Source organism: Trichoderma asperellum, chromosome 1 (assembly GCF_020647865.1).
Source record: "Trichoderma asperellum chromosome 1, complete sequence".
NCBI classification, from domain to species: Eukaryota; Fungi; Ascomycota; class Sordariomycetes; order Hypocreales; family Hypocreaceae; genus Trichoderma; species Trichoderma asperellum.
Window position 1 is genome coordinate 3,392,589 of NC_089415.1, and position 27,163 is coordinate 3,419,751.

Consider the following 27,163-nt stretch of genomic DNA (forward strand, 5'->3'; position numbering starts at 1 on the left):
AGGAAAATGTCAATGAGAAACTTAAAACCACCCTTGTTAGCTGTGATCCTATATAACAGTTATAAGATTCTCAATCCACTGCCTCAGCGTATATCTCATTGCAGGCTCTGTCTACTATTAAGGGCAATCGAAAGATACCGCATCACGATCTCTCGACGACACTATGGTAGGCGGATAACATAGTATCCACGACTCAATATGCAAACGACAGTTAAAAAAGTAACTATAAATGATAGCCGTAATTATTATAGCATATGATGCATAATAGAGAATAAAAAAGTATAACCATGTCACCTCCTCTTGCCGCGTTCCATTTTGTCTTGTCTAAGAACAAACATCTTCAAGATAATCTAAAACCAAGTTTCCATCTCCTGTCTCGACAGCTCTCGACAGCTCTCTACTATCAACGCATTCTTCAAGCCAGGCCCAGCCCAACAAGACCCTGGCTTTCAACCGACGAACTAGCTGGAGGCCCATCCACACCTTTACCAACCAAGCTTGAAAAATCAAGGCCCACATCGGACAGCTTCTTGGCATGTTCTCTGGCCTGATCCATGCACTGCGTCCAGACTTGTCCGCCGCGTTCTGTGCTGCTCAACTGCCTGGCAAGAATCACATTGAAAGCTTCGACTTGCTCCTTTGCCCACTTGACACACGTGCTCATCATAGGGGGAGGGAAGCAGCTCTGGAAGCACAGGACCGTGTTGTGGATAAGGGTAAAGTATACAAATGATAGCTGCCAAATGTATAAATGCAAATCGCCCTGGAAGATGCATTGTCTATTCGCGTCCTGTTAGTTCATGTAATGTAGTGGTATATGAAAGAGAGATAAAAAAAGACGAACCTTGCTCTTCTGTGAATCGTGTCGCCACGGGCCGCAAGATACGCCTCTCTGGCTCTGTCTTCATATCCCAGTCTGGCCAACCAGCTCAAGTTTCGCTTCGTCTTGCTCTGCTGGTTGTGTGTCGTCTCCAGCTGCTGAATAATGATGCCCGCAAGCTTACCGCACCTCTCCTCAACTTCAAAGTTGATAAAGTCTTGTGCCACAGTGTTGCCCTTGAGGCCCCTTGCCAACCCCTTCATCTTTTCTACGCGCGCCACTGCCGGTTCGAATCCCTGAAGAGCAATATCAATATCAAGCTCATCCATTTGGCCTTCGACCCAGCGCAGATTCTGCTGTTTGCCATCCACCTCAATCAGCATGTCCTTGATATCAGATAGCGTCTCTAGCAGCTCCGTCTTTTGGAGCAGACCTGGGTCTCTGGAAGCAAAGTAGTTAATCGTCTCTCTTGCCTTGTTATTGGCCTCCATCTCAGACTGCAACCCTTTGCGTAGCTCTTCCACTGCTTTGCGAACATTCATCATCAGCGCTTTCTTCTCAGTTGCTTCTGGCTTTTCTGTCCGATAGATGAATGTCTCCTGACCACCGCCTCGCACCATAATGGCATCAGCCAACTTATTACGGCCGCCCATAGAATCTCCTGTTCCAGGCATTTCAATGACTTCAATATCGAGCAAGGGCCAGCAGCGGTCAGCTACCAGCTTCACCATCGGTCCACGGCTATCCGAGTTGGGCGCGTCGACCTTGCGTTTCTTCCGGGAGGCGATGAGAAGATGGTCGTTGAGTAAAAAGATTTGCATGGCTCTTCTGCTCTTGTAGGTTGCATTGTCCAATTCGATCCAAGGACCAGCATTAAGAACCACATGCCGTCCTATCGCGTTTGGCAGGAACTTTTGAGAGCCTTCTACTGTCTTGTAGAGAGTTTGCATCTGCGTGGTCCAGAGAGCACTTCGATCTACAATGGAGCTGCGTTTGTCTCGTTTGCTCATTGTGGCGCCCCCCCCTATAGATGTATCCATTTCTCCCCTACCGGAAGCTTGTCTAAGGGCAGTCGTGTTCGCTTTGAGCTCAGACATTAGATTGCGAAGTGCTCGCATCTCTCCCTTTAGCTTCTCTGCTTCCTTGCTGATTTTAATGAACTGCGTCCGATTCTGCAATAGGTTCTGCTGAAGGTCCGCAGCAGCGCGTGTCTTGATGCCCTGCAGCGATTCGGCATACTCTTGGATCTGATCCTCGCTCGCCTCACTCAGTACTGAGGATACATATTGGTCGGGAGTAAGGTTCGGGTCTCGCAATGCCTTTAGATCGACGGTGGGAGCAGCTCCCGGCCCTGCTCGTGACGGAGGGGGTTGATAGTCGGTGTTGTACCGTTCAAGAGGGGGGAGACTCGGCACTGGAGGGGCGGCCGCGTCGAATTCGGGGGGTAAGTTGTTGAATCGTGAAGAGAATCGTTTCTTCACTAGATCAGAGGTCTACAAAGCCAAGATTAGTCGCCAGAGCCAAACAAATCTCCCCTGGCAGCAGTATCGTGAGATCTCACCTTTCCACCAGCAGCTACAGGTCGCGGCCGAGGCGCCTCGGGCAGCGGAACCAGTCCACCGGGGCCAGCAGTTGTGCCTCCAGTCGAGCCATCTTGCGGAATTGGTGCAGAGATTTGTCGCGGTGCACTAATGACGGGGCGGGCCTTTCGTCGCTTGCCGCTTCGAAGAGACAGAGTTATCTTGCTGCGTTCCTCAGACATGCCGGCTGCTGCTCATTGAGGTGAGGGCTGATTGGATGGATGACACAGGGGAAGGCGGAGAAGAGCAGCTTCTATGGTAGAAATAACGGTTACAGGTATGTATGCACAGGCAGCTTTGAACTTCCAGGTCGCGTCTACTTTCTGGAAGTTGGTGCACAGAGCTCTATAGCTGAGCTGTGACAGGATTGGCTGCTGCGTTGGCAGTTAGGAAGTCGATGCTCGGATGGAGGTATGGCATGTACAGTGTGCTAGTGGAACTCAGCTGTCGCCAGCATTAATCGGTGGCTGCGCAAGTCCCAAGGCAACTCTCGTTTACCCGACAATGTGCCGATTGCCTTCAGCGTCGCTCAATCGATATTCCGAGCTAGCAGGTATCGCAGTGACTCCATATTCCTTGTGATATCTTTTTTCCAAAGAGAAAAAAAAAAATCCCGGCGGCGGCATCTTCTCCAGCTGACGCTCAATTTCTCTGCTGTCGCATAACAGGGCTATTTCTGAGCAGCCGCCGCAAAGGCCGATTTCCCCGGAGCCCGCCATCCTTTTATTTTCTCACTTGCAGCTACAGCTTGGAAACCCTTGACCCGAGAGCTCCCCTCCATTCGTCAAAAATGGTTCAGACAAGCACCGTAGTGACGGCATCAGTCGCAACCGTTGCGACAGGCCTCTTGGGTTCGTCTCTGCCCCCAATGGCCTGCGCGAGATTTGCTCGAAAGGTGCTTGGTTTTTGCTAACGACTGTGATTTCCTTTTTGTCCGCAGCATATGCCGCATACTTTGATTTCCAGCGACGCAGAAACGCCGAATTTCGTCGTAACCTGAGAAGAAACGAGCGCAAGCAGGTCCGCGCCGAGAAGGAAGAAGCCGAGGCCTCCACACAGCGACTGCGCGGCACCATCAAGGCCAAGGTCGACGAGGCTAAGGAGGAGGGTTTCCCTACCGGCGTGGAGGAGCGAGAGGCCTTCTTCAATGAGCAGGTCATGACGGGCGAGATGTTGAGCCAAGATCGTATGAAAGACCCTCCCCTCCATGACACTATTTTTTTTTTCTTTTGAAGCGCGATAAGGAATAACACGCTGACATTGCACTCTTCGCTCAATTTAGCTTCCAAGATGCTTGACTCTGCGCTCGCTTTCTACAAGGGATTGAAGGTTTACCCTGCTCCCGGCGACCTCATCAAGATCTACGACAGCACCGTTCCCAAGGTAGATGCAGATGCCCCTCCTCCACCATTATGCTATACCAATGCACCGATTAGACTTTATGCTGACAATCGATCCCCAACAGCCCATATTAGATATCTTGGCCGACATGATCGCATACGACGGTGACATTAGCATTCGCACTCGTCCCTCTTCCGCCGGCATCAACCTGGGCGATATCCCTAATGTTGGCCTCGACTAAGCCAACTCAACATACAACAAATCCAGCCGAGTGTTCCTCCCCCGCTTCACTCAGCTTATACAAAAATATCATGATGAGAGGGGAAAAAAAAATCCATCATTTTTTCCCCCTCTAGCCAAAAGTAAACAACAACCTTTGACGGAAAGGGGGGCACAAAAAAACTGACAAAAAGAAAAAAAAAACCCTGATTCGAAGCGCCGGATCCCCTCCTCTCTTTGTTACATATATCTCTCCTAGAACCGTTGAGGGGGGAAACGCAAAAACCGCTTTGGTGTACGATAAATTCCTGAAACTCTTTTTTTTCTAATAGTTTCTTTTCATTTTCTCGCTCCGAGATCGATCCTCTGGGAGTCGTGTGTAAACAGTTGTGCAGTGAAATGATATAGCCATGGGAGGTTTTTGGGAAGGGCCGGTGCGGGTAGCGTTTCCATAATCCAATATGAAATTCCAATGGCTTGCATTGGGTCTACGTGGTACTAGTAATGTCTCCCTAATCGGCCTTTTGGTGAACACTAGTAATATTATACTTTTATCCTGTTATACATGATACTAATATGTAATACCATTGAGCAATCTTACTCGGGTGCTTCGCGCGTCACAATGGCCTCCATTTTGCGGCCCTTCCTATCCACCCTTTCATCCCGGGGATCAAATCCTCCATTCCCCCACAGAGCCCACTCGGGGGTCGGTGGTCCCATATAGTCTTCGGGCGTCCAATCGCCATCCGGTCCTCTCTCTTCAAGCAGTTCAAAAAACCTTTGGTAGTCAATATGCGTATGCCACTTCCCATTGACATTGAAGCGTTTGCTAGCCAGCAAGACGCAGCAGCTGTGGGCATGCTCGGCGGCAATTCCATAGTCGAGGCCCTTTTCCTGGAGGCGCTTGTCCAGCGCCTTGACAAACTCGCAGACCTCCCAGTAGAACGGCACGTTGGACATGCTCAGGCCGGCGTTGGAGGATGTTGCCGTGCCGCAGTAAGTTACACCCTTGACTTCGACGAAGCATGGCAGTCCGCGCTCAATGAGTTGAGCGTAGCCTTCAACTTCGTCTTCCACGTTGAAGCCCTTGACAAGGGTCAAGCGATAGACCGTGCGGTGGCGGAAACGCTTTTCTCGAAGAATGTCCAGGCATCTCAGGAATCGTTCCCAGAAATCTCGGTGGAGAGGTCTGTCAATCTTTCGCAGCGAGTCTCTGTTGGAGGCGTCGATGGACACGTACAGCTGAGTCACAGCCTTGAGAGCCGCGAGCTGATCGGGATGTTGTGCGTTGCAGACTAAGAAAGAAGAGATTCGCTCATTGTGCAAGAGAGCGAGAAATTCATTGATATAGGGATAGAAGATGGGCTCTCCCACCAAGGATAGGGCACAGTGTCGGATCCTAAGGGCTTCAGCATATCGCTCCGCTCTAACGCCAGGCACACCGCGCATCATCTTGATTTTCTTGTAGTGGTTCTCCTTGACACCATCGAAGATCATGTCAGGAGGATCAACCACCCATCGCCATGTTGTACCGACAGGGTTCGTTCCGTGACGCCAGCAGAAAACACACTTGTTGGAGCATGAGAGCGAAGGAGTGGTTTCCATGCACTGATGAGAGTTGATACCATACAAAGAATACTTGTAGCAGCTGCCGCGTCCGCGTAGAGCAGATTTGGTCCAGCGGCAGATCTTGACACCAGAGTGGGAGCCGACAATGGAGTATCCTTGCTTGGTGAGAGCGGTATATGTTGGAGAATTCTTGGCCACCATTTCCTTGACAATAGGCGCTTGAGCTTTCTTCTTGCCGGAGGAGGGATATGTCGTAAAGTCAACAGCCAGGGGCGCTTTCCGAGTGGTTTCGTTTCCATTCTTGTTAGGACGAATCATTTTCCCCAGGTCCTCGACGTCGTCTAATGGCCTGGAGCCATCAGACGATTTGCCGTCGCCCGACTCCTCGTCGTCGTCGAATACGACTTCACCGTCATCGGCTTCAGCGTCCTCTTCGTCGCTCTCCACCGCATCACCACTGCCGGGCACTCCTTCGCCAAGGAATCCAGCCTGGACAGCCTGAGAGATCACGTCTTGTACCCCGGTAGCCCACTCTGTGAATCGTTCCACGTGATCGCTCTTCATGTCGCCCATTCCGACGGGGTAGGCTCGCTTCCGGCCGGTCAGCTTGGACATCCATTTGTCTAGCTCCTTGGCCTGGAAGCAGAATCCCTCATCCTCGTTTGGCCATCCCTCCTTGTCTCCAAAGCCAAATACCGAGTATCCAATCAACGGAGACAGAGGGGCAGTATCGATCCTAAAGTCATGATGGGTTTCCTGGAGATGCTGCAGAAAAGTATCGTTGATGGAATCGATGTTGTAGCTCGGAAGGAGGAAAAGGTAGACGTAGGCGGCGTTTTCAACAGACTTGGGAGGGCTGACAAAATAATCCTCAAAATCGATTTCGGTCAAGTCGAGCAGCTCGGGCTTCAAGAACTTGCTCTCTGTCTCGCCCGCTTTCTGATCCAGGAAGGCCTCGAGTGTCTTGATATACTCATGGGCAATCTTCTCTGTCTTGGTGGTGACAGAGGAGAAGAAGACAAGTATTTTGGCAGGCCTGTCCGTGTAATCGATTGCCGTTGTCTTTTTCTCTTGCGAGGGCTTTCTGGCCACACCACCCTTTATCCGCCTAGGTCCGGTAGACTTTTTCTCGGCCGCAGCGACAGGTTGCGCTTCCAGGGCGATCTTTTCCTTCGCCTCGGGCTTTTCCTGGTTATAAATCTGGGGAAGCACAGCCAAGGGCTCCCTTTCTTCAGTCGAATGAAGAAGTGTGCGCAGACCGACAAGGAGAACAAGAGCGCACAGAATTATGGACGTGCGATAAGCGTGCCAAACTTCCACCAGGTCTGGTGCAGTCTTGTCAGCACGCGACACGGAGAAATCAGCACAACGAACTCACCAGCAGCCGCTGTCCCCAATTGGAGACGAGAACCCGCGTCCATCTTGATGGCAGCGTCACTTGCGCGTTGTCAGAGTGACTGCGCACGAGAATTTCATCCAGCACGCGGCGCCTTAGAAATGGAAGGTTTGCTGCTGGACGCCGGTGCCCCGCGATGCAAAATTTTGGCGGGGCATCACGATAACGTGCTGACTCAATCTGGAGTGCACGATAAGGTGGAATAACACTGTACCGGCTGCTTCTCTCTCGATTCCGGCCGATGTCAGCAAATGTTGAATTACATGAATTACATGTATTCTTCCGATAGGTGCAATACACGCATCACATAAACACACGTATGATTATTTGCTATCACCACGTTAGAATGTAGTACTGTGCAAATTGCATGTATTACATGGCTATGGGGATACGGCTTCTAAATGACTGCAACGATCTAGCAGATCTAAACAATGGCTAATTATGTAATGCAGATGTTCCCAGGCTCTATCTTGCTATATGTCTATGCCAGCATGCGTATATAAATATGTATATACTAGATGATGTTAGACGATATCAGGCGATAATAAATGATTAATTATCTTCGTACCATTTACCGAGGCATACGTGGTATTGCCGCTTCGGTGATATAAGACATGTGTTTTAGCGTATCACGCAAGGCAACTTTCCCCTGCTAGCAAACGTTAGTATGTGTTTCGCTCAAGAAGATGGGATCATAATTGGTTTTAGTTGCCAATAACCACTCGGCAGACAAGTAATCAGTGCTCAGATAGGCAAGCTGACAACTGCATTCGAAACGCCCCAATTGGGCTGTCAGACACTCCTGAGCACCGCTTACCAATCTCATTTCCCTACTGGGAAGTAGAAGAATATGGCCCATGTTAACGTAGGCTCTATAGACTGTCCAAAGGCAGATGTATTTGTAAGTCTGGGATATATTGCTATCTTTATCTCAATCTTCACAAGTATATAAATACCCAGTAACCCCCCCCTTAAATCAGGACTCTTACAACTTCTGCAGGCGACGTTTCAGCCGTCGTCTACTTCTTGCTCTTCTTTATCGATTGCCCAAATTTCTCACACATACGTCTTTCTTATCATGGCTCTTCAAAAGACTCTTGACGCTATATTGGTAGTTGGCCCTTCCGGCATGGTTGGCAAGGTCCTCTGCCAAGCACTCATCTCCAGAAAGTCCGACTTCAAACGCATTGCTTTCTTCAATGACACATCCAGGCCAGAGACAGAAGAAAAGCGACAACTTTTCGCCACCTTTCGTAATGGTGGGATGGAACAAGTCTCTGGCTTATACACAGACACTGAAGCATTTACTGGGTTTGACTGTGTCTTGATGCCGTTGGGAAACCACGCAATCAAATTCCAACCCACCATCATTGATACTGGAATCAAGGCCGGGGTACGGCACTTTTATCCTAGCGAATGGGGAGCCGATCTGACGGCAGGATCAAACCGGACTCAACGATACTACCGAGACAAGGTTCTTACTAGAGAGCATCTGGAGAAGCGTGGTCGTGATGAAGATACACCAGATCTCGGCTGGACATACATACAACTCGGACGTCTAGCAGAATGGAGCATCATCAAACATTTTGGAATCGATAATGCAAACCATACTGCTGACATCTATGGAACGCCAGAGGGAAGACAGTCATTGCTTTCGACCGCGGACGCCATCGCATACACAATTGAAACTCTCCGACATCCATTCTCAGTTGCTGACAATGGCCATCGACGCCCTTACCGTTTCCACGGTGCCTCGCCTACCTGGAAAGAAATCTTTGACGAGCTAGAGGCAATTACTGGCCATCGATATTCGGTCACCTACCATGATGTTGAATCAGCTGTGGAGAAGGAGGCTCGCGCAAAGGCCGTCGGCGATGTCGACCTGGAACTAGAGGCTAGCCATCAGTTGATTCAAGGCAGGGGTGGAACTCTTTTGCCAGAGCCATTCAACAATAATCTTTTCCCGAATATCCACCCGGAATCAGTTCATTCTATCTTTGAGAAAATCTTTAGAGATGAAAATATGAGAAAGTTTCTAGGCTATTAGATTAGATTGAATAGCATGCAGTATACCGACCATCCATATCTAGAATTTTTGTTTTTCTTTGTTGACTGATTAGTCGATGCAGGTGTATTCCCCCTGAACATCCTATTTAGCTCAACCATGTAAAAACACAGCAGTCATTCTCTTAGACTTGAGATACGTCGAATTTTGTCCTTACATCCATCTTCTCAGATCTATTGGCTGTGGAATATTGAACATTTACTTGCTCCCCCAACAATGACCTGTGGAACCTTATTGATGCTCTCAGAAGCTTATATTCTCTCTCTCTCCACTTCTATAAATATACCTAAGAAGCCTCAAATTCTATATTTCCATGTTGATGCCATCAATCCTGTACAAATGACGGGAAGTACTGTATTAAGAAAGGTTCCAGCTAAGAACATCGAATGAATCTTATATTGAATTGGCGCTTGTTTACCTTGGCATAGACAAACTATATAGTAAACTGTATATAAGTGCCAGATCTTGGGCAAAATACTAAGCCAATCGCAAATCTTATAAGTAGCTCATAAACCCCGAAGAAATCCTATCCCCTTTTACCAGACAGACATACTTCGGAACATCCTACAATAAAAGCAGTCTCCGTCATGAACATTATTCAATTCTTTACCCGCCTCTCATTGAGCGAGCCTCAGACTCCTAGTTATATCCTCCAGTTACCGGTCGAGATACTTGTGAAAATACTGAATTTTCTTCCACTCTATTCTCAGCTCCTCGTCAGCCAGACCTGCCGTCCCCTACGAGCGATCACTCATGAATATTTCCTAGCTGGGAGGGGAGATATTACGGCCATAACCACAGTAGAAGAGAAATTGCTGTACCTCACTCATCTAGCCCGGTCTCTGCTTGATCGATGGGTTTGTGCCAAATGTTGCAAGCTTCATCAAATTGATGAATGGGATACACCGTTACATTACATATCCGATTATCTTAGGTGTCAAGATGGATTAGATACCACAGAACGATATAGGGTATCCAAGCTTGGCTCGCCTCAATATTATCCAATGCATAGACACGTCGAACTTACGCTCAAGTACACACGCATGGAAGACAAAAAAAGGAGGCACCAAAAATATCTTCAAAGGCTCCTCACACCGCATCATGGCCAAGTTAGAGGATTTTTTGAAGTAGCTAAAGGCATCTCAGCGCGAATCTCAGTTTACCCCAAGGTTGTTAACGGAAGATATTTAACTTTATCCATTATGACTTACCTTGAAGCTCAGACCAAGGTATCTCGACAGTCTATACTACATATAGAAATATGTTCGCATGTATCTCAATTAGAAACGTGCAATATAACGTACGGAATGAGGAGAAATATCGATGAAGCTTTTGATATAGCTTTATCAGCAGAGTCTACTCAGAATTTTTTCTCTTGTGGTTTATGTGGAACGGATTACTCTATACAAGCTTCGCCAGAGCGCTTTACTATATGCGTATGGCAAGACTTTGGACCAGAAGGAACGACATATGATCCTGAATGGAGAGCAATGGCGTGTAATGATACGCTTGTCTATCACGAACCTGGAAGCATTCGAAAACTATATGGTCCACATGAGCATGATGGTGAGATCTATTAGATAATATATAGTATAATCTGCGATATTTACAAATTATGAAACTGCGCCTATTACTGAATATACATCCTTCTAGCTCTCGTAGTGCCTCCATCACAGAGGCTGTTGTGGCTTCCGAAAAGTCCTACCAGCTTTCATGCTTATGACCATCTGCATAATCACATATCTTCTTGGTACCGATGCAAGTGAATTTACCGCATGCCACGGCAGCCTCCATTTCGAAATCAATTATGTTGTGCGCGACAGCAATCCGATCGCAACACTCAACTGACTTCGATACCGTATTGATCATAGAACCTTACAGAGCGTCAGCGCATAAGCCTTAAGAAAGAAGAAACGAAAAATTTCCCCTAATTTCCAGAGCAACTTTTTTTTTTTTTTTTGGCAAATATTTAGACCTACGACGCATCTTTCTAACTGTATCTTCTGTACTTGCCAAGTTTAAGACTGCCTGACTAGACTGGCTGCCTAGCGAACAACAAGGAGACCCGCGACGGACGATTGCAATAAAGCTGATTACCGTGCCTATGGCTGTTGCTGGGTTGGATGTGGCTTATACACAAACAACAATCAGAAAGTTTAACAAAAAAGGTGAAAAAGAAAACCAAGCCAGAAAAGAAAAGAAAAAGCGAAACCCCGCTAGCTTGATACAAAGTTTTATGCTCTAGAATGGAAACTTAGTCATTAGCTAAGGGATTAAGTGATCTATATGCCGCAGCAAGGAAATTGGGGAGTCTTATTGTATGTACTTTACGATGGAAGAAGATACTTCTTGTTTTTGAGTACATGTAGCTCGAGTACTATATTGAGCCGACTTGAGTTTCTCAAAATTGTCCGCCTCAGTATTTGATCTTGTATGAATCGTGATTAACAGCCTTGACACCAGTTGTATTTTATATCTTGTCGTTATGTCGACCATAATCACCCGCTATTTACAGCCAACTACATCGATAGCTGTACCACAAGTGCTCTTGATGAATATAATCACGACACGGATCAGCTGCCACTTACAGAAGGGCGCCTGCCTTGGTTAAATTTGTTATCATTCTGAGAAATTCTGATTGCCCTCTCTGTATATATTTGGAAAGCATATGGAAAGGGTTACACACAAGCATGGGAAGGTGTTATTTACGTTGAACTATTGGTACTTTTTCTTCTATGTGCGCTGATTTGTTTAGTTTCTTCCTCCTTTCTGAAGCAGCCGGATTAATCACATATTTTTCCATACTAGTTACTATCGAATATGTCTTCCACAGCAGCGGATTGGACCTCCGTCCTCATCGACCTCTGCAACCTCGCCGTCAACGTTCTTCGTCTCCTCGGAGAGGAACCAGTCCGACGATGGTTCCGTCAACGCTCCGCCACGCCAACGACAGGAAGAGGAGATACTGAGATGGGTCAGGGGGGCGAGTTAGAAGAGGTGCGTAGGTCCATTTCCCAATTAACAGTACGCCTAGATAATATCAACACACCCCCCACTGTCTCTACCGCCTCCCCTCCTGCTCCTGCGGCTGTTCCCGACCCCCCCCCCCTTATTATTATTATGCTCCCTGTCTTCATCCTCGCTCCCGCTCCGCCTTCGCCTCCTCACACAGTCTTTACCGAAACACCCACAGTTACTACCGAAGATCCCACAGTCATTACCGAGCCCCCCACTGTCGTTACCGTTTCTCGTTCCTCCACCCCAGACATCTTCTTCTCTCTTCCCCCCTCTCCCAGCCATAGTGAGTACAGCGATAGATAGGTAGATAGGGCTCCCTGCTGGGTACAGCGATTACTATCATTATTTCATCCCAGCTTCAGCGATAACTGCGTTTAGGGTGCCGTGCGGCCGGAGCGGCGTTAAAGAAAGCCGGGGGTACGTGGGCGGGAGCCCTTTTTTATACTAACTTTTCTCGAATATCATCACGACTATTTCGTTACGCGGTAATATTCAACAAATAAATGGGAGACTTACGGTGGACGCTGAACTCGGCGGTGTGTGGACGGGTGGGAGAAGAAGTTTTCATGTAATAAATAGTCTATTTCATGCTAGTCGAAAAGCTTTATAAGAAACGGAACAGAGTTGGATAACCATCTATTTTAGCTGCTATTAATGCCAAATCTTATACTATGCTTGAACGTTTGCTTCAAATTCAGGGCTGAAGGGGTAATCAAGATATCCCTTGGGATTCTTAACCGCATAAAAGGTGCTGCGGTCATACTGGTTCAGCTCCAGTCTATGCTTAATCCTGAAGACCAGATCCGGGTTTGCCACAAAGTATCGACCAAACATAACCATAATGTCTTTACCAGGATACATCTCATCAATCGTCTTATGGACGTTATCCGGCCGGTATCCACCTGCTAGAAGGATTGGTCCATCCCACAAGTTGATTGCAAAGTCCAAGCTTTCAGCAATTGGATGCTCCAGATCGTCAGAGTTGGCAACTCGGGGCTCAATTAGATGGATATAGGCAAGGCCCAACTCCTTCGCCTTGCTAATGACGTCTGAAAATTGAGGAATGGGATCGTCCATTCGCATGCCCTGAAACGTACTCCAGGGGCTGAAGCGCATCCCCACGCGCTGAGGTCCGATGGCATCGCCGACAGCTTTCATGACTTCATATGCAAAGCGGGATCGGTTCTCGATACTGCCTCCGTACTCGTCTGTACGAGTGTTGCTGACGTCTTGAATGAAGCTGTCAAGGAGGTAACCATTTGCGGCGTGGAGCTCGACGCCGTCAAAGCCTGCGCGAATGGCATTCTTTGCAGCAAATTGGAAATCCTTCACGATTTGCTTAATCTCGCCAACGGACAGTTCTCTTGGTACGGTCGCATCCTGTCCCATAGGAATAGCGCTGGGGGACACAATCTCAATTCCTTCCTTTTCAGCAATTTCGGGAACTGCTGCCCGGCCTACATGAAACATTTGGCAAATGATGAAGGAGCCGTTCCGGTGGACTTCATCAGTAATGGTTTTCCAAGCAGCAACTTGATCTTCGCGCCAGATGCCTGGTGCATTGGGGTAACCGCCGGCCCCTGGAGAGATAATGCCAGCCTCGGTGATGATTAAGGTGCCAGGAACTCGGGATCGTTGGCTGTAGTACTCTTTCATCATAGGAGTTGCGACATGGTCGTCTGTGCCTCGGAAGCGAGATAGTCCAGGCATGCCGATGCGGTGTTTGACTTCCACTCCCGCTATTTTCAGGGGTTTCCAGAGGCGTGACTCGGCCATTATAGACGGTTGTTTTGTTGAATTTCAAGTAGAATTAGTTGGTAAAAGTGAAAGAGTGAGTAAAATTGCTTTTACAGACAACGTTTTGTAGGTCAGATGATTGAATGCTTTGCTGAAGAATATCAGATTTCTTTCGACAAAACGAGCACCACGGCCGAGATTTATTTATACTTTATGTCTTTTTTCCTTTTTATTTTTATTTTATTTTAATAGTACTATTACAATGGCAGGCCATTTTCACTCTATTCATTTGAGTTTGTTCCAAACGCTTAGTTCAACTACACTCTTCCTGTCAACAGGTTGCTATGTGCAGATGACAAATGACCAACTACCCTTTTGGGACGACAAGACACTTCCCAAAGCAGCTAGCAATCATTTAGCGCGCTCACTACTAGCCCTGAATAATTGGGCTTTTGAGCGGACGATCTCGGCCGAAACGCTTACTTTATCATTCGCTGATTAATGACTAGTGTAAGTCGAAGAGATTTAGAGCTTGGCAAGCTGTGGATAGTGTGAGCACTATTTTCGAAAGGGCTGATTAACAGTGATGTGTTGCATATAATTCTTGTTTTGTGTTAGAACTGCCTAGGCTCGTTTTCTCTAATCACCGCTTGTGAGGACAGAATGGTCTAGAAATATCTGTCTTTGTTCATTTCAGATAGAGTTATGGAACAAGTCAAGCAATCTGGAAAGATGATTACCAAATACAGCGTGTATTCGATGCTGGACAACCTTTACATATGCAGCCAATAAGACGGACATGGCAAATACCAAATAAACAACGCAACGGTAAGTCAGGAACGCCAAGAAGTAGCCGCTTGGTGATTATCTCACTCGAGGTATATACAATAATAATGCTTCTATTAAGAAAAGGGTTGAACGTGCGGCGATGTCTATAAGTGCAATCGACACATCTTTATTAATTATATGCAAGCTCTGGTTGAATCTCCTTCCAAAATTCTTCAACCTGCATACGATACGCTTTCTCTGACCAAATAAAATCATGTAAAATTTCCATCAAATCCTCCAGCGAGACATACATTCCTCTAAACTTGGAATCATGATATGTTTTTAAAAGGGCTTTGTATTCTGAATGTACAGCTCCCTTGGGAGAAAACGAGCCGCCCATATACAGCATCCAGATTAACAGATCCAGATTGTCATTCCAAAATGGGTCCTCGTTAGATTCTTGAAGCTTGCGTAGTAGTCGTAAAGATACATGAGACTGTTCATCCTAAATTAGTGTTTTCGAACTTGCAAACCCTTCTTCACAATCGTCTTTGTCTTCTCACTTACAGGCATCACGGAATGGCGCCACACTTTGCAGCAAAGCATACAAGCACTGAGATATGCTGCAAAATAGCAAGCTTCCATCGTATTGGAGAGTTTCGGTAGATCCACCAGCCTCGATCCGATGGATGCCTGCTGATTATCAATGCGGAGCATTTCCACTGGATTCTGGCACGAGTAGCGGGGCAAATCTTGAACGCACTGCAGCGCGTGAATATCTCTCAGAACTTCAAGGAAATTTTCGTCGAACAAGTGAGATTTTCTTTGAAACCCGGGCGCTAGGGAAAAATAAGTAGAGGCAAAAGGATCGCGCTTCCACTGAAGCTCGGCAAAAGTAGTGTGGTCCACTATACGATTAGACCCCGTCATGACAGATGAATTCAGGTCTTGCCTATTCCAACGAATATTAAAAGTTTCCGTTAGTCGCAACTATATTAGTAATATCTCGCCCGCAATAATCATGACTTACCAGAAGATGGCACGTTTGATCCCGTCTGTTAGGTAGATGGTTTTTGTCTGGCCCAGTTCTAGAAGCTGTTGGATGGCACCCATATGTAGCTGAACTTGCCATCGCATACCAAGACGTGCCTGAGACAGTAATATTAGGTTAGCGTTTGAAAATTTCACAATAGCCAGGGTTTTGGTGGTGTGTTACCTCCACGCCAGCAAGGAGCAAGATAGCCCCCAGAGTCGGTAATGACAAAGCCGACTCTAGCGAATCCATCCTTTCACGGATCGTGCTCATGGCTTGATTTTGATAATCAAGACATTCCTGATCGATATTTCCCCCAGTCACAGCAAATGCAAAAGTGAGCTTAACAGCATTTAAAAGAGCCGGGTCGTCAAGATCGGTGCGGAAGACGGAAGCAAAGTCCTGGAAGACGACAGGATCTGCAACGCTGAATATAGGTTCTGCAGCTTGCCTAGCAGCATCTATGACATTGAGGCGAGTTTCAGCTGTTGAAGCTATTCATATTGTATCGCCACGCAGCTTACCATGGCTAAGTAAAGCTCTCAATTTGGGAGAATCTCCAATTAGAGTCTCAAAGGGGCCGTAGGCCGAGACCGGGGCAAATATGGACCAAGGAATCAATGTTTGGCCTGACGCACCCGCGTCGTCTCTCGGAGACACATACTGAGACCGCTGTCTCCCTTGTTTGGCAGCATGTGAGCGTGCCTGGCGTCGTTTATCGCGGTCTTTCGCCTCATCAGGACTCGATATCGATATAAACCGGAAATTATTTCCTATTGAAATTTAGCTTCTTTTATTGAAGATTAATATGACTAATTTATATGTTCTTTTACCTGTTTTATGACTCTCGTCCATGGTGCAAGAACGATTCCCAGTGATGGTGCAGTTACTTGTTTTGGCGTTTGAGATATATACAAGTACGGTAAAAGAAACAATTTGCAAACAAGTGGCTTAGATATACTCCGCATCTACTGGAGAGCTACAGCTAGTGACTAGGACGAAGTGGGATTAACTGAAAATGCTGTTTGCTTTGTTATGCCAGTCATCTTTTTCTAGACCTAGTGTTGTGCTCATGCAGAGGCGGTATAAGTCGCCATTTGATTCGTACGCTTTGGCTGTGGCTTGCCGAGGCGACGGCGCCCCACCTCGGACGAGTCCAGTCTCCAGAGGAGGACCCGAACGGACGCCCCGGTTATATGCCTGGCCGTTTATATGCCTGAAAATGGTCTTTTCTGGAAAGCAAGCAGATGACTAATGGCAAGAGGAATTTGTCTTACTCAAGCTATCCAGGAGCTAATCTACGTAGGAGCTGATGTAATGTAAACTACCAGTGCCTAAGCAGGAATTCGCCTTACTCAAGCTATCTAAGAGCTATTATGGAGTAGGAGCTGATGTAATTTAAACTATCAGTCAGTACCTAAGCTGAAGAAACGGAAGCAGCCTAATTATAGTCACCATACAACTTTTTTCTTGAAGGTGATGATTAGTAAGTATTTAGAAAAGCCTAGTTACAGACGAGTTGCAGAGTGTCATTTGAATTCCTAGGAGAAAAAGTATGACCGAAGCGACTTTGGACCAGTAAAGGCTTTGTAGATGCAACATCAGCTGTACGCTGAAGCAATGCGCTGTACTGGCTACTAAATTTGTTGTTTCTATTTCGTATCCTCAATATGTTGAGAAAATAAAGCAGTTGTGCAGATGCAACGGAAGTGCCAGAGTTCGAATAAAGTGAGGACTGTTTCAGTGCCCGTCTTGCATCCTAAAACAACACCCCCTAACAATCAATAGCAATATCGGGTGCTCTCTAGAGAAGTGCCACTGTTCAGCTCCATGGTGGATTTAGGTAATAGTTCGAGTCGTACGATGATCATTCGAGTTTCACCGGCACATTGCGAAGCATCTGCGTTAGAGTTTCGAGTGGCGTGGTTTATACTACCAACCGGTCTGGGGACCGGCGATGCAGCTTTCCGACCCAATCAAGTATGCTTTTTTAGCCGATAGGCGGAGCAAAGTAAAAGCTAAACGTCGATCTGTGCCGTTTCATGAGGTGTCGCGTTCGTTCAGATATGCGAACTGAGTCTGGGTTTGGTTACCACAGCCCACTGCATGGCCGCCTACTAAATCTTAAAGCGACAGCAGAGGTGATGAAATGTCTGCTGAGTCTCTTTTAAACAAGTAACTCTCGCCATGATGAACTAGTTACGAGTACTTCCGTCAGGTGGTGGTGATGTCTGCAGCCACAAAAGGACAGTGGCATGATAATTGCAACATCATTTCTTGTGCGGTGGCAATTGATCACTCTATAAAGGACGAGAGTGTAGCTCTCAACTCTCGCTTTGCTAACTGTATATTTCATACTCGCGGTAACAGTACACCCAACAAAGCAGCAACATTCACACAATGGCTTCCGTCAACGGCGCATCATCTAATTTCGTCCCAGAGCAATTATTCCACACTGTCCTTCAAGTAATCGATTATTCTCACGATGCATCCGGCGCCAATCGTACAACATTTGTTCTCAAAACACACGGCACCTTAGAAGCCGCAAAGAAATTTGCCGTTCATTCACTAGAGTCCATCAACTTCACGTCCAGCGACTTCCAACAATATCAAATTCGTGGCGACAGAGCCCCATCCGAAAGCTGGTCCCACGGCGACGGCGTCTTGCTCTTTGCCCGCGCTTTCGATGGACAAGAGTTCCTCGTTGGGATCGATACCACACCAAACAATGAAGGTGTAGCCGCGAACCCGGATGGAGACCTTGTACTGCCAGAGGGCGCCAAGTTCTTGCATTATGTTCTGCAGATTTCTGTGGACTATAACGCCGATCGCAGCGGCAGCCTCCAGACTACAGAAATCCTAGGAGTTTACGTCCATCGAGCAGATGCTTGGACGGCTGCATACAAGTGCCTCGACCCGACACAGTATGCAGAATATGATCGCCGAGGCGACTCGCAATTTATTGGAGAATGGCCTTTTGGCGAAGATATCGCTGTCCATGCTGTTTCTGAGACGGGCCAGAATTATTTCATTGCAGTAAAAAATCCTCCTGAGAAGAAGCATGAACTCAAGCATCACAATTTGAAGAAATAGGTAGGGTATGTGTAACGCGTGGTCTGTTAATAAGTAGTATTGATGGATATTCCTTGGAGATATATCATAAGAAGGCAATGAGTTATGGAATCCGTGTATTTATACTCGTGAATTCTACTATGCAGCAATCCAACAATTCTCATTTGTGTCACCTTTTTGGTCTCATGAGCACTCCAAAGTATATTGTGCCTTACGGAAAACTTTCACATTCTTCATCAATCTTCACACACATTTTTAGATAAAGATTTAAAAAAAAGTGAATGAGCATTTTTGTTACCTAAGCTAGGTAGGCATATATTAAAACCAGTTGCTTGCTCTTTTTTCTTCTCCTTCAACATCCATCTCGTATCAACATCGTCGCTCTTCATGTGGGGTATTTAAAAAAATAAAAAATAAAAACGTCTGAAATTGTATCAAAACGCAGCGCAAGTTTCCGCCCATCGGTTAGGGTATTATGAAATTGCATCTCATGTACTTCATCAAGAGGAATGCTGGCGCCAGGAGTTCAGCTAAAAGGTTGAACTATCTATGTCGCGACTCAGCATCTGTCGAATGGGATGTTTGTGCTGTTGTCCAAAAGTTAAGAGGAAACAGAGTAAGGCGGATGTGTAAGGATATATCATGTCATCAGAGGATAGCTGAGGATATCAAACACGTGAGGCGCTGAGATGACCACTTGCTCCTGTGTCTGTTGAGCCGTCTCCTTCAATAGTCTTCCTCCAGTGTTCTGGGAGGCAGACGCATACTAGAGGGAATGCCTTTAGCTCGCCGTGGCCCTGTGGCGAGCTGTCTCTAGGGCCGGATGTGCTCGATACGCCGCTATCTCTCTGCGCCTGCCTTCGCGCTTCCCATTCCTCCGCTCGTTCATCGACCATGAGGCCCGTCGCCCAACCGTCATCCCAAATACCCACAACTTTGAGCATGTCTCCGCGCTCCAGGGCAAATTCATCAGGGGCCCTTGGCTGGTAAGCCCACAGAACCGCAACTTTGTCGTGGGGGTGAATGTCGTCTTGCGAGTAATAATCTTTGAAGAAAGGCAGCTGCTCGGACTGCTGACTTGCCAAGGCATTCGGAGATGAGAAACCAATGGGGCTGCCGGGCACGTCGCTCCCAAGCATTGAGTTGCTGGATAAAGAGCCTTGTCGTCTCGAAGTAGCGGGGGGCCCACGAAGTCCTCTATATGGGGTTTCGGGCTCGGGAGTATCACCAAAATCAGATGAAGACATCCGATCCGAAGACTTGGCGGCGTAAGGAACAGCACGAGCAGAAGGAGAGCTACCGTGGCGGGAGGGCGAATCGCCGGAATGTCCTTCCAAGGCAGACATGCGCGCAATGCGGCCACCGGGAAGAATTTCGTATCCTCGTGGAGGCGCTGCGCTGCCCTGGCTCATGGGTGGTCCTTTACGGGCAGGCTGGGGCTGGTTGAAAATGCTGCCGGTCTGGCTGTTGCTGCCGCGTCTGCGCCTCATCATTCTAATACAGAAGAATAGAAGGGCGGCAAGAATTATAACTCCTGCAAGAGAGCCGATAACAACGCCTGCAATAGCACCGCCACTGAGATGGCTACCACCACCAGAAACCGGGACTGAAGAACTCGTCGCTGTAGCAGTAGGCACGGGTGCTGTAAAGGTCACGGTAATATCAGGAAGCTTAACCCCTTTGCATAGCTTTTCGGCATTGGAGCTGTAGCAGCAGGTATCTGTGGAATTGATGCCTCCGGCACCGCAGTATGAGCAGAGACCGACGGTGCTGTTACCAAACCCACAGTTATCCGGCTCATTGTCTGAGCCAACAACGCAGCTGCTAGAGAGCGCCTGTTCCGGGTTGGAACAGACAGTAAAGTCGGCACGAATCAGTTTGTTGAGGTCGCTATTAGGGCTGCCACAGAGAGCTGTGTCGGCGGTGATGTAAGCTTCGCTTTGCGCATACTCGGCACAGGTTTCGGCGCAAATAGGCTGCGAGTTTTTCTCAGAGACGCCGCAGCCCGCCGCGGATGCTTGAACAATGGAGCTGCAAAGGACTGTAGTCGTGTAGCGCGCGTACATGTCGCTAGGGTTCGTATAATTAATGTTGTGGCAGCCAAATGTTAACTGGAATCTAAAAAGCACATGACGTGAGAAAATTGGACCAGGGTTACACCAGGCGGAAAGCTGCCTACTTGTCTTGGAGATATGTAGTCTTGACGAAGCTGGACAACTGGGTGTCGAACGTCTCCAAATCGGAGACATACTTCAAGAATGAGCTGTAACATCAGAATTAGCAATCTGTCCACACCGGGCATGAAGAATAGCAGGCAGCTCACAATGTATCGATTAGTGACTGGTCTGTGGATATAGAAGCAGCTTGGAAGGCTGGGCATGTTGTCGAGCCCTTGAGAGAAATGCAGCTTTCCGAATTTTGAGCTGAAGCGGAACCCACGAGCGCTGCTAACGCGGCTATTGATGCATTCCTGAGCGTCCATTGTCTGTGTCTCGGTGTGTCTCGATTTCGGCCACGAGCCCTTGCCGGGCCTGATGTTTCGGAGGCCATTTTAACGGAAGAGAACTAGCGGTGACGAGTCTTGTGAAGTGCTGTTACTGGACTTTGATGCTATAGACGCATATGAAAAGAAAGAAAAAACGAGCGGTAACCAAAAAAAACCCCAAAACAAGTAACGCTCCTAAATTTCTAAGCGGCGCAATTGAATGAATGTCGGCAGAGGCGAGTGTGTATTGTTGAGCAAAATTGGATTAACGCGATTTCAGCTGAAGTCGTGGAGAAGAGCAAGCGCCAGGATGCAAGAAACGAATGGAAATAAGACTCATGAACCGAACACCGATCCGGGAATGGAAGCAGCAGCCGGCTCAAGGTCCGAAAATGAATGAATGGTAAGTGGTGAACAATGAAGCAACAGAGAAAGAAAGAATGGCCCAAATGGATAAACTTTTGGCGCCCAGGAAGGGATGCCAGACGGCCGACCAGGAGCAGCGATTTTGACAGGATCTGCGGCTGGTCGCTCTGTGGTGCTTCTCCAGCTGCGACCGCGTTGCCTTGTCTGTCCTTTGGAATCGTGCCAAGGCAGATTCGATGCTGGGAAACGCGACCCCGTGGCCGACTTTGGCGAGAGATGCACGGACAGGCGGCCTGGTCGGTGGACGAGGAGAGAGGGAGCAGAGAGCAGAGATGGCAGGATCGAGGGCCTCGTAGGCGAGGCTTGCGGATGCAGAGGGAACACGGCGAGCTAACGGCTTTTTGGGGAAACACGAAACTGCGAAGCGAAGCGACGTCGAAAGCACTAGAGCGTGGGATATTAGTAGGGGTGGTTGGCCAGCAGGTGGAGCTGCAGGCGAGGATGCGAGACAAGACGCCCCGGCCTAGCGCAGAATGCAGCAGTGAGGGTGTTGAAGCAGCAGTGAATGGCTGGTTGGCGCAGTATTATCAAAGGCTGATACACAGAAGGGAAGACAAAAAGGCAAAACAAAGCAAAGCAAGGGAAGAAAAGAAAAGAAAGACAAAGCTGCAAGGGCAAAGGGGAGATCAAGGAGGGTGGATCCTGCATGCACGGCCAAGGCTTGCAGAAAAGAATGGCTGGAGAGTTGCGGTGATGGTGTTTTGTTCCGACGGCCCTCAATTGTTTTTTTCTTTTCACTGCTGTCATGGGGACGAGACCGAGACTCCAGATGTTCGTTGGCAGCAACTGGCTGCTAGTGCCCTTTGGGTGCCTGTCTAGGCCCAATGCCGCCAAGTCTAGGCACCTGCTGCCCTGTGCCCCTAGCGCCAGCAGCTCGATAGCGTGCTAACCGCAAGCTAAGCCGGGCAGGTCGCAGTTAGCTGTGCCGTATTGTACTGTGCTACATATTGTTAGGCGCAGGAACCGCGTCGCCATTGGCCGCTCTATTCGGAAGAAACGAAAGGGGTCCATCTCTTTGGCGTTGCAACGCCAGAGCTTGTGCCTCTACTGCAGCGTAGCTCTGGGCAACCTTCGTGTTCAATCCGGTATAATAGCATGGAATACAATCACTAATAAAGCGCAGCAGCACAGACACGTAAAGCCAGCGCATGCACCAAGCGAGGTGCCACAGATGGGGCCGCTGGCATCTGCAGTGCATCTTCAGCGGCCCAGTCACTAAAGCTGGCTGAGACACCCTGCGGACAAAGGGCGATGATGCATTGAGGGTGCGTGGCACGGCGTGGTCTGCATGGCGCTTCGTCCAGGTACCCTCTCGTGTTAGATTAGAGCTCCACCGAGATCCCCGGCATCGATGCATTGCTGTTGCTCGTATGAGGCCAGTTACGGAATTGATGCCTTATGCGGCGCTTAGTTCGATGCCGGCATACATGTAGAGAGAGTGCTCGTTCATATGTACCATGAAAAAAATGCGATAGAATCCCTCGATTATTATTTTTATTTAATTTTTTTTTTCTTCTTTTCTTTTCAGCAGACGATCAGCAGAGCCCAATTTCGCTCTTGCTAGCACGCAGAAAAATCTCCATTGCAAAATTGGCCGGCAGGGATGCTGCGGATGGCGCCGCCAGGGGGTGCGAGGCCCGCATGTTTTGGTCTCTGCTCCGAGAACTATGGAGTACATGCAGAGCTGTGCTTGTACAGTACGGCACTTGAGTTCTGCAAGGGCCAATTGCTTATAGAAGAGACAGCTCAGTTCAGCTTTCAAGTTTGTTGCTGGCAGGGCAGGGCAGGGAAGGACAACAATTTGTCGTGAATACATGTACATGTAGGTACTTGTGTGGTATGCCTGTGCTTTTGGTTGTGCGAAGTAAATGTGATGTTACTGATGTGGTAGGTATTTTGCCCCTTTTTAGCAACTGCTGCTATATGACACACCGAGAGTGCATGACTTCTCTATAGCCAGCTTGACGCTGGACTTGCCCCAGCTCACAGCCCTCACAGCTCTCTCTCTACAACTCCAACTCCATGCATCATAACCAGGTGCTGTGCGGATAGTTAGACAAGCATGCCCTGCGTAATTTATCGGCCTCATCGTCCCAACACTGAGCTACATCCATCTCCACGTGGGTCGGCGGAGTAGCCACAATCTAAAGATCCACCCTCCCTTGAATCGCGACCCCAGCCACTTAAGGTGTTTGCTATTTGTGGGTTTCATGGCCATCACGTATTAAGAGTCCAATGCCGGAAATCTTATTCTTAACTTGATAGAGATCCTCAAAGCTCTCTACGACGATGCGGGAGATGTCATATAAAAAGGTTGTAGGTTCCAGTGCTATTCGCATACAAGTATATGCACCATGTCCTCTAAACGCCGTAAAATGAAACAGTAAGCGGCTGCGAAACCTCTAATCACAAACAAACTTCTAAAAATAAGACAAGCTTGATAACTATAAGATGGTAAATAATATCATATGTGAACACTCAAAGCAAGTATACATGTAATAGACAAATAGAGATATCAAGAGTAGGGCTGCCGGGTTGCTGAGCAATTACTCCCTTCAGAAAAGAAAGATATATCTATCGGAAGTCTGTCTCGGACTACTTAGATACCGAGCCTACACTCTATTATAAGATGCAAGTGCTGTCTTGACAGAAGTGGCAGTTTAATGCGTTTCTGGAGTCACTTACCCTAATAGCAACTTTTCACTCTGTAGGTAGATGAAATAAAATTGCATGCAAATTCCGCTAGATGTTGCCATCATAGTACATAACCAAACATCCCTTCCACATAAGCTTCATCAACAAGTCTTTCTCCACTCCCCGAGAAACGCTTTCGTACAAGCAGCCGCAGACGCAGCAGCATATTTCTGCCACATCTTATTCTTATGGCTATCCGCATAGTCACACACACTCTTTATGACAACGGTGGGGAAACTATCCCATACGCCAGCACCTTCCATTTCGAATGCGATTGCTCCCTCGCGCTTTGCGATTTCATCACGATGGTGTCCAGATTTCATGACTAAATCTCCAGATACAACCGTGCCGAAGTGGATGAAGGGCTTCTGTGCCTCTCGAAGCTCCTCATCTGTAGGTGTACCTCTACTAGTAGTCGCACCCTTTGCCTTCTCAACACGGGCACGAGATATTGCCATACTGTCTTGACAACCCAGATCTGCACATGAAGACTCTAGCGCTTCGTCACAAACATCGTCATATAGTCCCTCACAGCTGGCACAGACACTGCAAACATCTGGGTTGCGGTGTTTATGGCGGTAGGTGGGGTGATGAAGTATATCGTTTTCTGCACCTGGATATGAAGATTCTTTAAAATCATCTCTCGCACAGAGATCCTCCAGGTAAGAAGATGTCTTTTCTTTCAACATTCGTCTACCTCTTAATCCGTCAAGCTTTTTTAGAAACGCGCGGATTTCTGGATTTGGTCGTCCAAGGTTGTGCTGTAGCGTATCTCTTCTTACAGATCGGTTATCATTTTGTCGACCAAAGTCATATTGTATAACTGCGTTGCTGATGATAACATCACCAAGCAGCACTTCCTTTTCGCAACCTGCTCCATCTGGCACACCTCCACAGACACCCACAACTATGCCAAGTTTTATGTTGGGAAAGCTCGCGCAAACACCAGCCGCTGCGTTCGCCGAATTCACTTTGCCCATACCCGACATAAACGCCAACACCACATTGTGTCCGGCCATTTTTCCAATGGTATAGGCATTTGGATCTCCCGCTGCTTTTTCATACGAGAAGTTGTCTTCATAATATTCATCAAAGAGAGCTTCAACGGCATCGGATTCTATCTGTAATGCACAGAGCAAGGCGATCTCGAAGCCGTCAGGAGGTGATTCAAAACTGGTTTGAGATTGCTGCTGTAGGAGCTCGGAGCCACGATGTCTCTTGTTTCTATGTGACGCGGGCTGAGGCGCCATTGACAATATTGTCATATTCCAAGAGTGCGCGGTTTGGGCCGTACCCTGGAGATCAGACGCAGGAGGAGACTCCGACCGTTGCCGCTTATGAGGTGATCTAGGACTAGATTCATCGAGTCCAAGTTCGAGCTTGTAAACAATCTGTTCATAAATGAGTCGTCGTATGTTCGAGTCTGCATCTTTGTCGTCGAAATCGCTTGCGTCTATCATTTTATGAAACAGCAGGCAATTCGTAATAGCTTCTCGATACGAGTCCTTTCTCTCTTTTTCGAGATCATCCACAAATCTCATAAGCTCAGCCCAGGCCCAAAAATTCTTTTCGCTATCCGGACTGACCTCTAGCTCGATAATTCCGCCTAGTTCTAGTTCTATCAACAATTTTGCAAAAGATAAAAATGTAGGATGTCCTAGTTTGAAGCTGTATGAGTGACCTGTGATCGGAAATTTTGAACTGAATGCTAGGTATGGAATTTCCATGCGGCTTGGTTTTGAAGAGTCAAAGAAATGAATCCTATTCGAAGCGAAGTCGGCATCGAAGAAATCCATTAGGTAGTATCCGAATTTGACGGCAAGTTTTCGCTTGTCTCTAATGCTGAATCTTGATGATGATCGTGTGGTGTTGAAGTCCCCGGCATTAATACTCTTAAATGCACCATTCTTGATAAGTTGGTCAAGAGACTCTTTCGAAGATGGGCCTGCTCTGGAGGAACCAGGATTCGCCCTAGCACTGTATAGTTTATGCCCCTTAATATGTAGCATTAATGCCATTCCTTTATATTGTTGAACGTCTGTACAAATATTATGGATAAGTGAAATTGAAGCGTCGTCTCTGCAAACCATGTAAGTAGATAAGAAAGGAGGTAGGAGTTTGGGAAGCTCAGACTTACAGATTAGCATTGGCGTATTGCACCTCTTGCCACGACTTTAACTCCGGACATGATGGAAGCATCAACTGTAAATTCGATACCACCAAATCTTCATTTGTATTCTCAATGAGCTTAAGTAATACTTCATGTGGTATTCCACACTTGAAGTGCTTGAACAAAGTTTCAAGGACGCATAAGGCCTGGTCCCGTGTTTTACCCTTCTTCCATGGCGTTTTCTTCCGTTCCTTTCGTGATGGCTGTATGACTGATTCCAGGGGGGGAGGTGGAAGTAACCGGTTGAGATCATCATTGCATTTTGTGACGGCGGTCAGGTAATCACGAAGATCAATAGTATCACCGGGAACCTCAAAAAGTCTTTGTTTAAGACCATTCACCAGGTCTATTGTTTCACATGTCGGATTTAGGAGCCCTATCAATGCTTCTAAATGGGGATAGTCTTGGCCTTGGGAGCCATCGTGGGCTCTTCGACGCGCTGCAAGGCGGTTTAACAACGAACAAAGTTGTTTTAAAAGTCCTTGGCAGGATATGAACTTCTCCAGACTCAAGCTCTGGGGAAACTTCTGAATCGTGAAGAATGTATGACGAAGCTCGAACTCGAGGAGTTCAGCGTCAAAATGAATTTCTCTGTGTTCATTGATAGGTAGCGCATGGTATTGTGCTTTCCTTTGGCTCAGCCATTCTGCTAACTCTCGAAGCAAGAACCATTCGTGTGAATCAGTGAGGTTAGGCATCTCACAAGGTTCTCTACTGGTAACGACAGATATTAATTGAATAGTATGCGGCAGAGTTGGGACTGAGCGATA

The 27,163-nt window shown here is 47.5% G+C and overlaps 11 protein-coding genes across 11 annotated transcripts; 4 read left to right on the top strand and 7 right to left on the bottom strand.

Annotated features, from left to right (window-relative positions):
* Nucleotides 1–28: 28 nt before the first annotated feature.
* Nucleotides 29–2,804, bottom strand: EXO84 (exocyst complex component exo84). The gene is made up of 3 exons (XM_024902297.2): nucleotides 2,382–2,804; nucleotides 845–2,313; nucleotides 29–779 (listed from the first exon to the last, which is right to left on the bottom strand). Exons 1-3 carry the CDS (start codon nucleotides 2,580–2,582, stop codon nucleotides 416–418), a joined length of 2,034 nt encoding a protein of 677 aa, XP_024765304.2. The 5' UTR covers nucleotides 2,583–2,804; the 3' UTR covers nucleotides 29–415.
* A 123-nt stretch (nucleotides 2,805–2,927) lies between these two features.
* On the top strand, nucleotides 2,928–4,530 carry TrAFT101_001062 (uncharacterized protein). Its single transcript, XM_024899150.2, has 4 exons — nucleotides 2,928–3,251; nucleotides 3,341–3,586; nucleotides 3,683–3,783; nucleotides 3,866–4,530. The coding sequence occupies exons 1-4, from the start codon at nucleotides 3,191–3,193 to the stop codon at nucleotides 3,980–3,982; spliced, it is 525 nt and encodes a 174-aa protein (XP_024765305.1). The 5' UTR covers nucleotides 2,928–3,190; the 3' UTR covers nucleotides 3,983–4,530.
* On the bottom strand, nucleotides 4,452–7,090 carry TrAFT101_001063 (uncharacterized protein). Its single transcript, XM_024905970.2, has 2 exons — nucleotides 6,908–7,090; nucleotides 4,452–6,854 (listed from the first exon to the last, which is right to left on the bottom strand). Exons 1-2 carry the CDS (start codon nucleotides 6,948–6,950, stop codon nucleotides 4,558–4,560), a joined length of 2,340 nt encoding a protein of 779 aa, XP_024765306.1. The 5' UTR covers nucleotides 6,951–7,090; the 3' UTR covers nucleotides 4,452–4,557.
* A 913-nt stretch (nucleotides 7,091–8,003) lies between these two features.
* Nucleotides 8,004–8,972, top strand: TrAFT101_001064 (uncharacterized protein; the record flags this gene model as incomplete). Its single annotated transcript, XM_024906323.2, has 1 exon — nucleotides 8,004–8,972. One exon carries the CDS (start codon nucleotides 8,004–8,006, stop codon nucleotides 8,970–8,972), a length of 969 nt encoding a protein of 322 aa, XP_024765307.2.
* A 1,719-nt stretch (nucleotides 8,973–10,691) lies between these two features.
* TrAFT101_001065 (uncharacterized protein) lies at nucleotides 10,692–10,976 on the bottom strand (the record flags this gene model as incomplete). The annotated part of the gene is made up of 2 exons (XM_024899190.2): nucleotides 10,692–10,864; nucleotides 10,970–10,976. 2 exons carry the CDS (start codon nucleotides 10,974–10,976, stop codon nucleotides 10,692–10,694), a joined length of 180 nt encoding a protein of 59 aa, XP_024765309.2.
* Nucleotides 10,977–11,810: 834 nt separating this feature from the next.
* TrAFT101_001066 (uncharacterized protein) lies at nucleotides 11,811–12,311 on the top strand (the record flags this gene model as incomplete). The annotated part of the gene is made up of 1 exon (XM_024906324.2): nucleotides 11,811–12,311. One exon carries the CDS (start codon nucleotides 11,811–11,813, stop codon nucleotides 12,309–12,311), a length of 501 nt encoding a protein of 166 aa, XP_024765310.2.
* Nucleotides 12,312–12,594: 283 nt separating this feature from the next.
* On the bottom strand, nucleotides 12,595–13,940 carry TrAFT101_001067 (uncharacterized protein). Its single transcript, XM_066126235.1, has one exon. It carries the CDS (start codon nucleotides 13,782–13,784, stop codon nucleotides 12,678–12,680), a length of 1,107 nt encoding a protein of 368 aa, XP_065982334.1. The 5' UTR covers nucleotides 13,785–13,940; the 3' UTR covers nucleotides 12,595–12,677.
* A 718-nt stretch (nucleotides 13,941–14,658) lies between these two features.
* Nucleotides 14,659–16,529, bottom strand: TrAFT101_001068 (uncharacterized protein). The gene is made up of 6 exons (XM_024910503.2): nucleotides 16,380–16,529; nucleotides 16,071–16,319; nucleotides 15,730–16,007; nucleotides 15,544–15,662; nucleotides 15,081–15,465; nucleotides 14,659–15,009 (listed from the first exon to the last, which is right to left on the bottom strand). Exons 1-6 carry the CDS (start codon nucleotides 16,399–16,401, stop codon nucleotides 14,704–14,706), a joined length of 1,359 nt encoding a protein of 452 aa, XP_024765311.2. The 5' UTR covers nucleotides 16,402–16,529; the 3' UTR covers nucleotides 14,659–14,703.
* Nucleotides 16,530–17,915: 1,386 nt separating this feature from the next.
* TrAFT101_001069 (uncharacterized protein) lies at nucleotides 17,916–18,864 on the top strand. The gene has a single exon (XM_024907514.2). The coding sequence runs from the start codon at nucleotides 17,947–17,949 to the stop codon at nucleotides 18,637–18,639; it is 693 nt and encodes a 230-aa protein (XP_024765312.1). The 5' UTR covers nucleotides 17,916–17,946; the 3' UTR covers nucleotides 18,640–18,864.
* On the bottom strand, nucleotides 18,762–22,086 carry TrAFT101_001070 (uncharacterized protein). The gene is made up of 3 exons (XM_024903338.2): nucleotides 20,942–22,086; nucleotides 20,798–20,881; nucleotides 18,762–20,736 (listed from the first exon to the last, which is right to left on the bottom strand). The coding sequence occupies exons 1-3, from the start codon at nucleotides 21,166–21,168 to the stop codon at nucleotides 19,287–19,289; spliced, it is 1,761 nt and encodes a 586-aa protein (XP_024765313.2). The 5' UTR covers nucleotides 21,169–22,086; the 3' UTR covers nucleotides 18,762–19,286.
* A 1,837-nt stretch (nucleotides 22,087–23,923) lies between these two features.
* On the bottom strand, nucleotides 23,924–27,126 carry TrAFT101_001071 (uncharacterized protein). Its single transcript, XM_024907515.2, has 2 exons — nucleotides 26,361–27,126; nucleotides 23,924–26,302 (listed from the first exon to the last, which is right to left on the bottom strand). Exons 1-2 carry the CDS (start codon nucleotides 27,089–27,091, stop codon nucleotides 24,325–24,327), a joined length of 2,709 nt encoding a protein of 902 aa, XP_024765315.2. The 5' UTR covers nucleotides 27,092–27,126; the 3' UTR covers nucleotides 23,924–24,324.
* Between the last annotated feature and the right edge of the window lie 37 nt (nucleotides 27,127–27,163).

Coding starts and splice junctions, on each gene's coding strand:
- EXO84 (XM_024902297.2), bottom strand. CDS start 2,582: ATGTCTGAGGAACGCAGCAAGATAACTCTGTCTCTTCGAAGCGGCAAG. Junction 2,314..2,381: donor CTGTAGCTGCTGGTGGAAAG/GTGAGATCTCAC, acceptor TTGGCTTTGTAG/ACCTCTGATCTAGTGAAGAA. Junction 780..844: donor ACGATTCACAGAAGAGCAAG/GTTCGTCTTTTT, acceptor GGACGCGAATAG/ACAATGCATCTTCCAGGGCG.
- TrAFT101_001062 (XM_024899150.2), top strand. CDS start 3,191: ATGGTTCAGACAAGCACCGTAGTGACGGCATCAGTCGCAACCGTTGCG. Junction 3,587..3,682: donor CGAGATGTTGAGCCAAGATC/GTATGAAAGACC, acceptor CGCTCAATTTAG/CTTCCAAGATGCTTGACTCT. Junction 3,784..3,865: donor ACGACAGCACCGTTCCCAAG/GTAGATGCAGAT, acceptor GATCCCCAACAG/CCCATATTAGATATCTTGGC.
- TrAFT101_001063 (XM_024905970.2), bottom strand. CDS start 6,950: ATGGACGCGGGTTCTCGTCTCCAATTGGGGACAGCGGCTGCTG. Junction 6,855..6,907: donor ATTGGGGACAGCGGCTGCTG/GTGAGTTCGTTG, acceptor AGACTGCACCAG/ACCTGGTGGAAGTTTGGCAC.
- TrAFT101_001067 (XM_066126235.1), bottom strand. CDS start 13,784: ATGGCCGAGTCACGCCTCTGGAAACCCCTGAAAATAGCGGGAGTGGAA.
- TrAFT101_001068 (XM_024910503.2), bottom strand. CDS start 16,401: ATGGACGAGAGTCATAAAACAG. Junction 15,663..15,729: donor TGCTCCTTGCTGGCGTGGAG/GTAACACACCAC, acceptor TTACTGTCTCAG/GCACGTCTTGGTATGCGATG. Junction 15,466..15,543: donor ATCAAACGTGCCATCTTCTG/GTAAGTCATGAT, acceptor TCGTTGGAATAG/GCAAGACCTGAATTCATCTG.
- TrAFT101_001069 (XM_024907514.2), top strand. CDS start 17,947: ATGGCTTCCGTCAACGGCGCATCATCTAATTTCGTCCCAGAGCAATTA.
- TrAFT101_001070 (XM_024903338.2), bottom strand. CDS start 21,168: ATGGCCTCCGAAACATCAGGCCCGGCAAGGGCTCGTGGCCGAAATCGA. Junction 20,882..20,941: donor CAGTCACTAATCGATACATT/GTGAGCTGCCTG, acceptor CTGATGTTACAG/CTCATTCTTGAAGTATGTCT. Junction 20,737..20,797: donor ACTACATATCTCCAAGACAA/GTAGGCAGCTTT, acceptor TGTGCTTTTTAG/ATTCCAGTTAACATTTGGCT.
- TrAFT101_001071 (XM_024907515.2), bottom strand. CDS start 27,091: ATGCCTAACCTCACTGATTCACACGAATGGTTCTTGCTTCGAGAGTTA. Junction 26,303..26,360: donor CAATACGCCAATGCTAATCT/GTAAGTCTGAGC, acceptor CATGGTTTGCAG/AGACGACGCTTCAATTTCAC.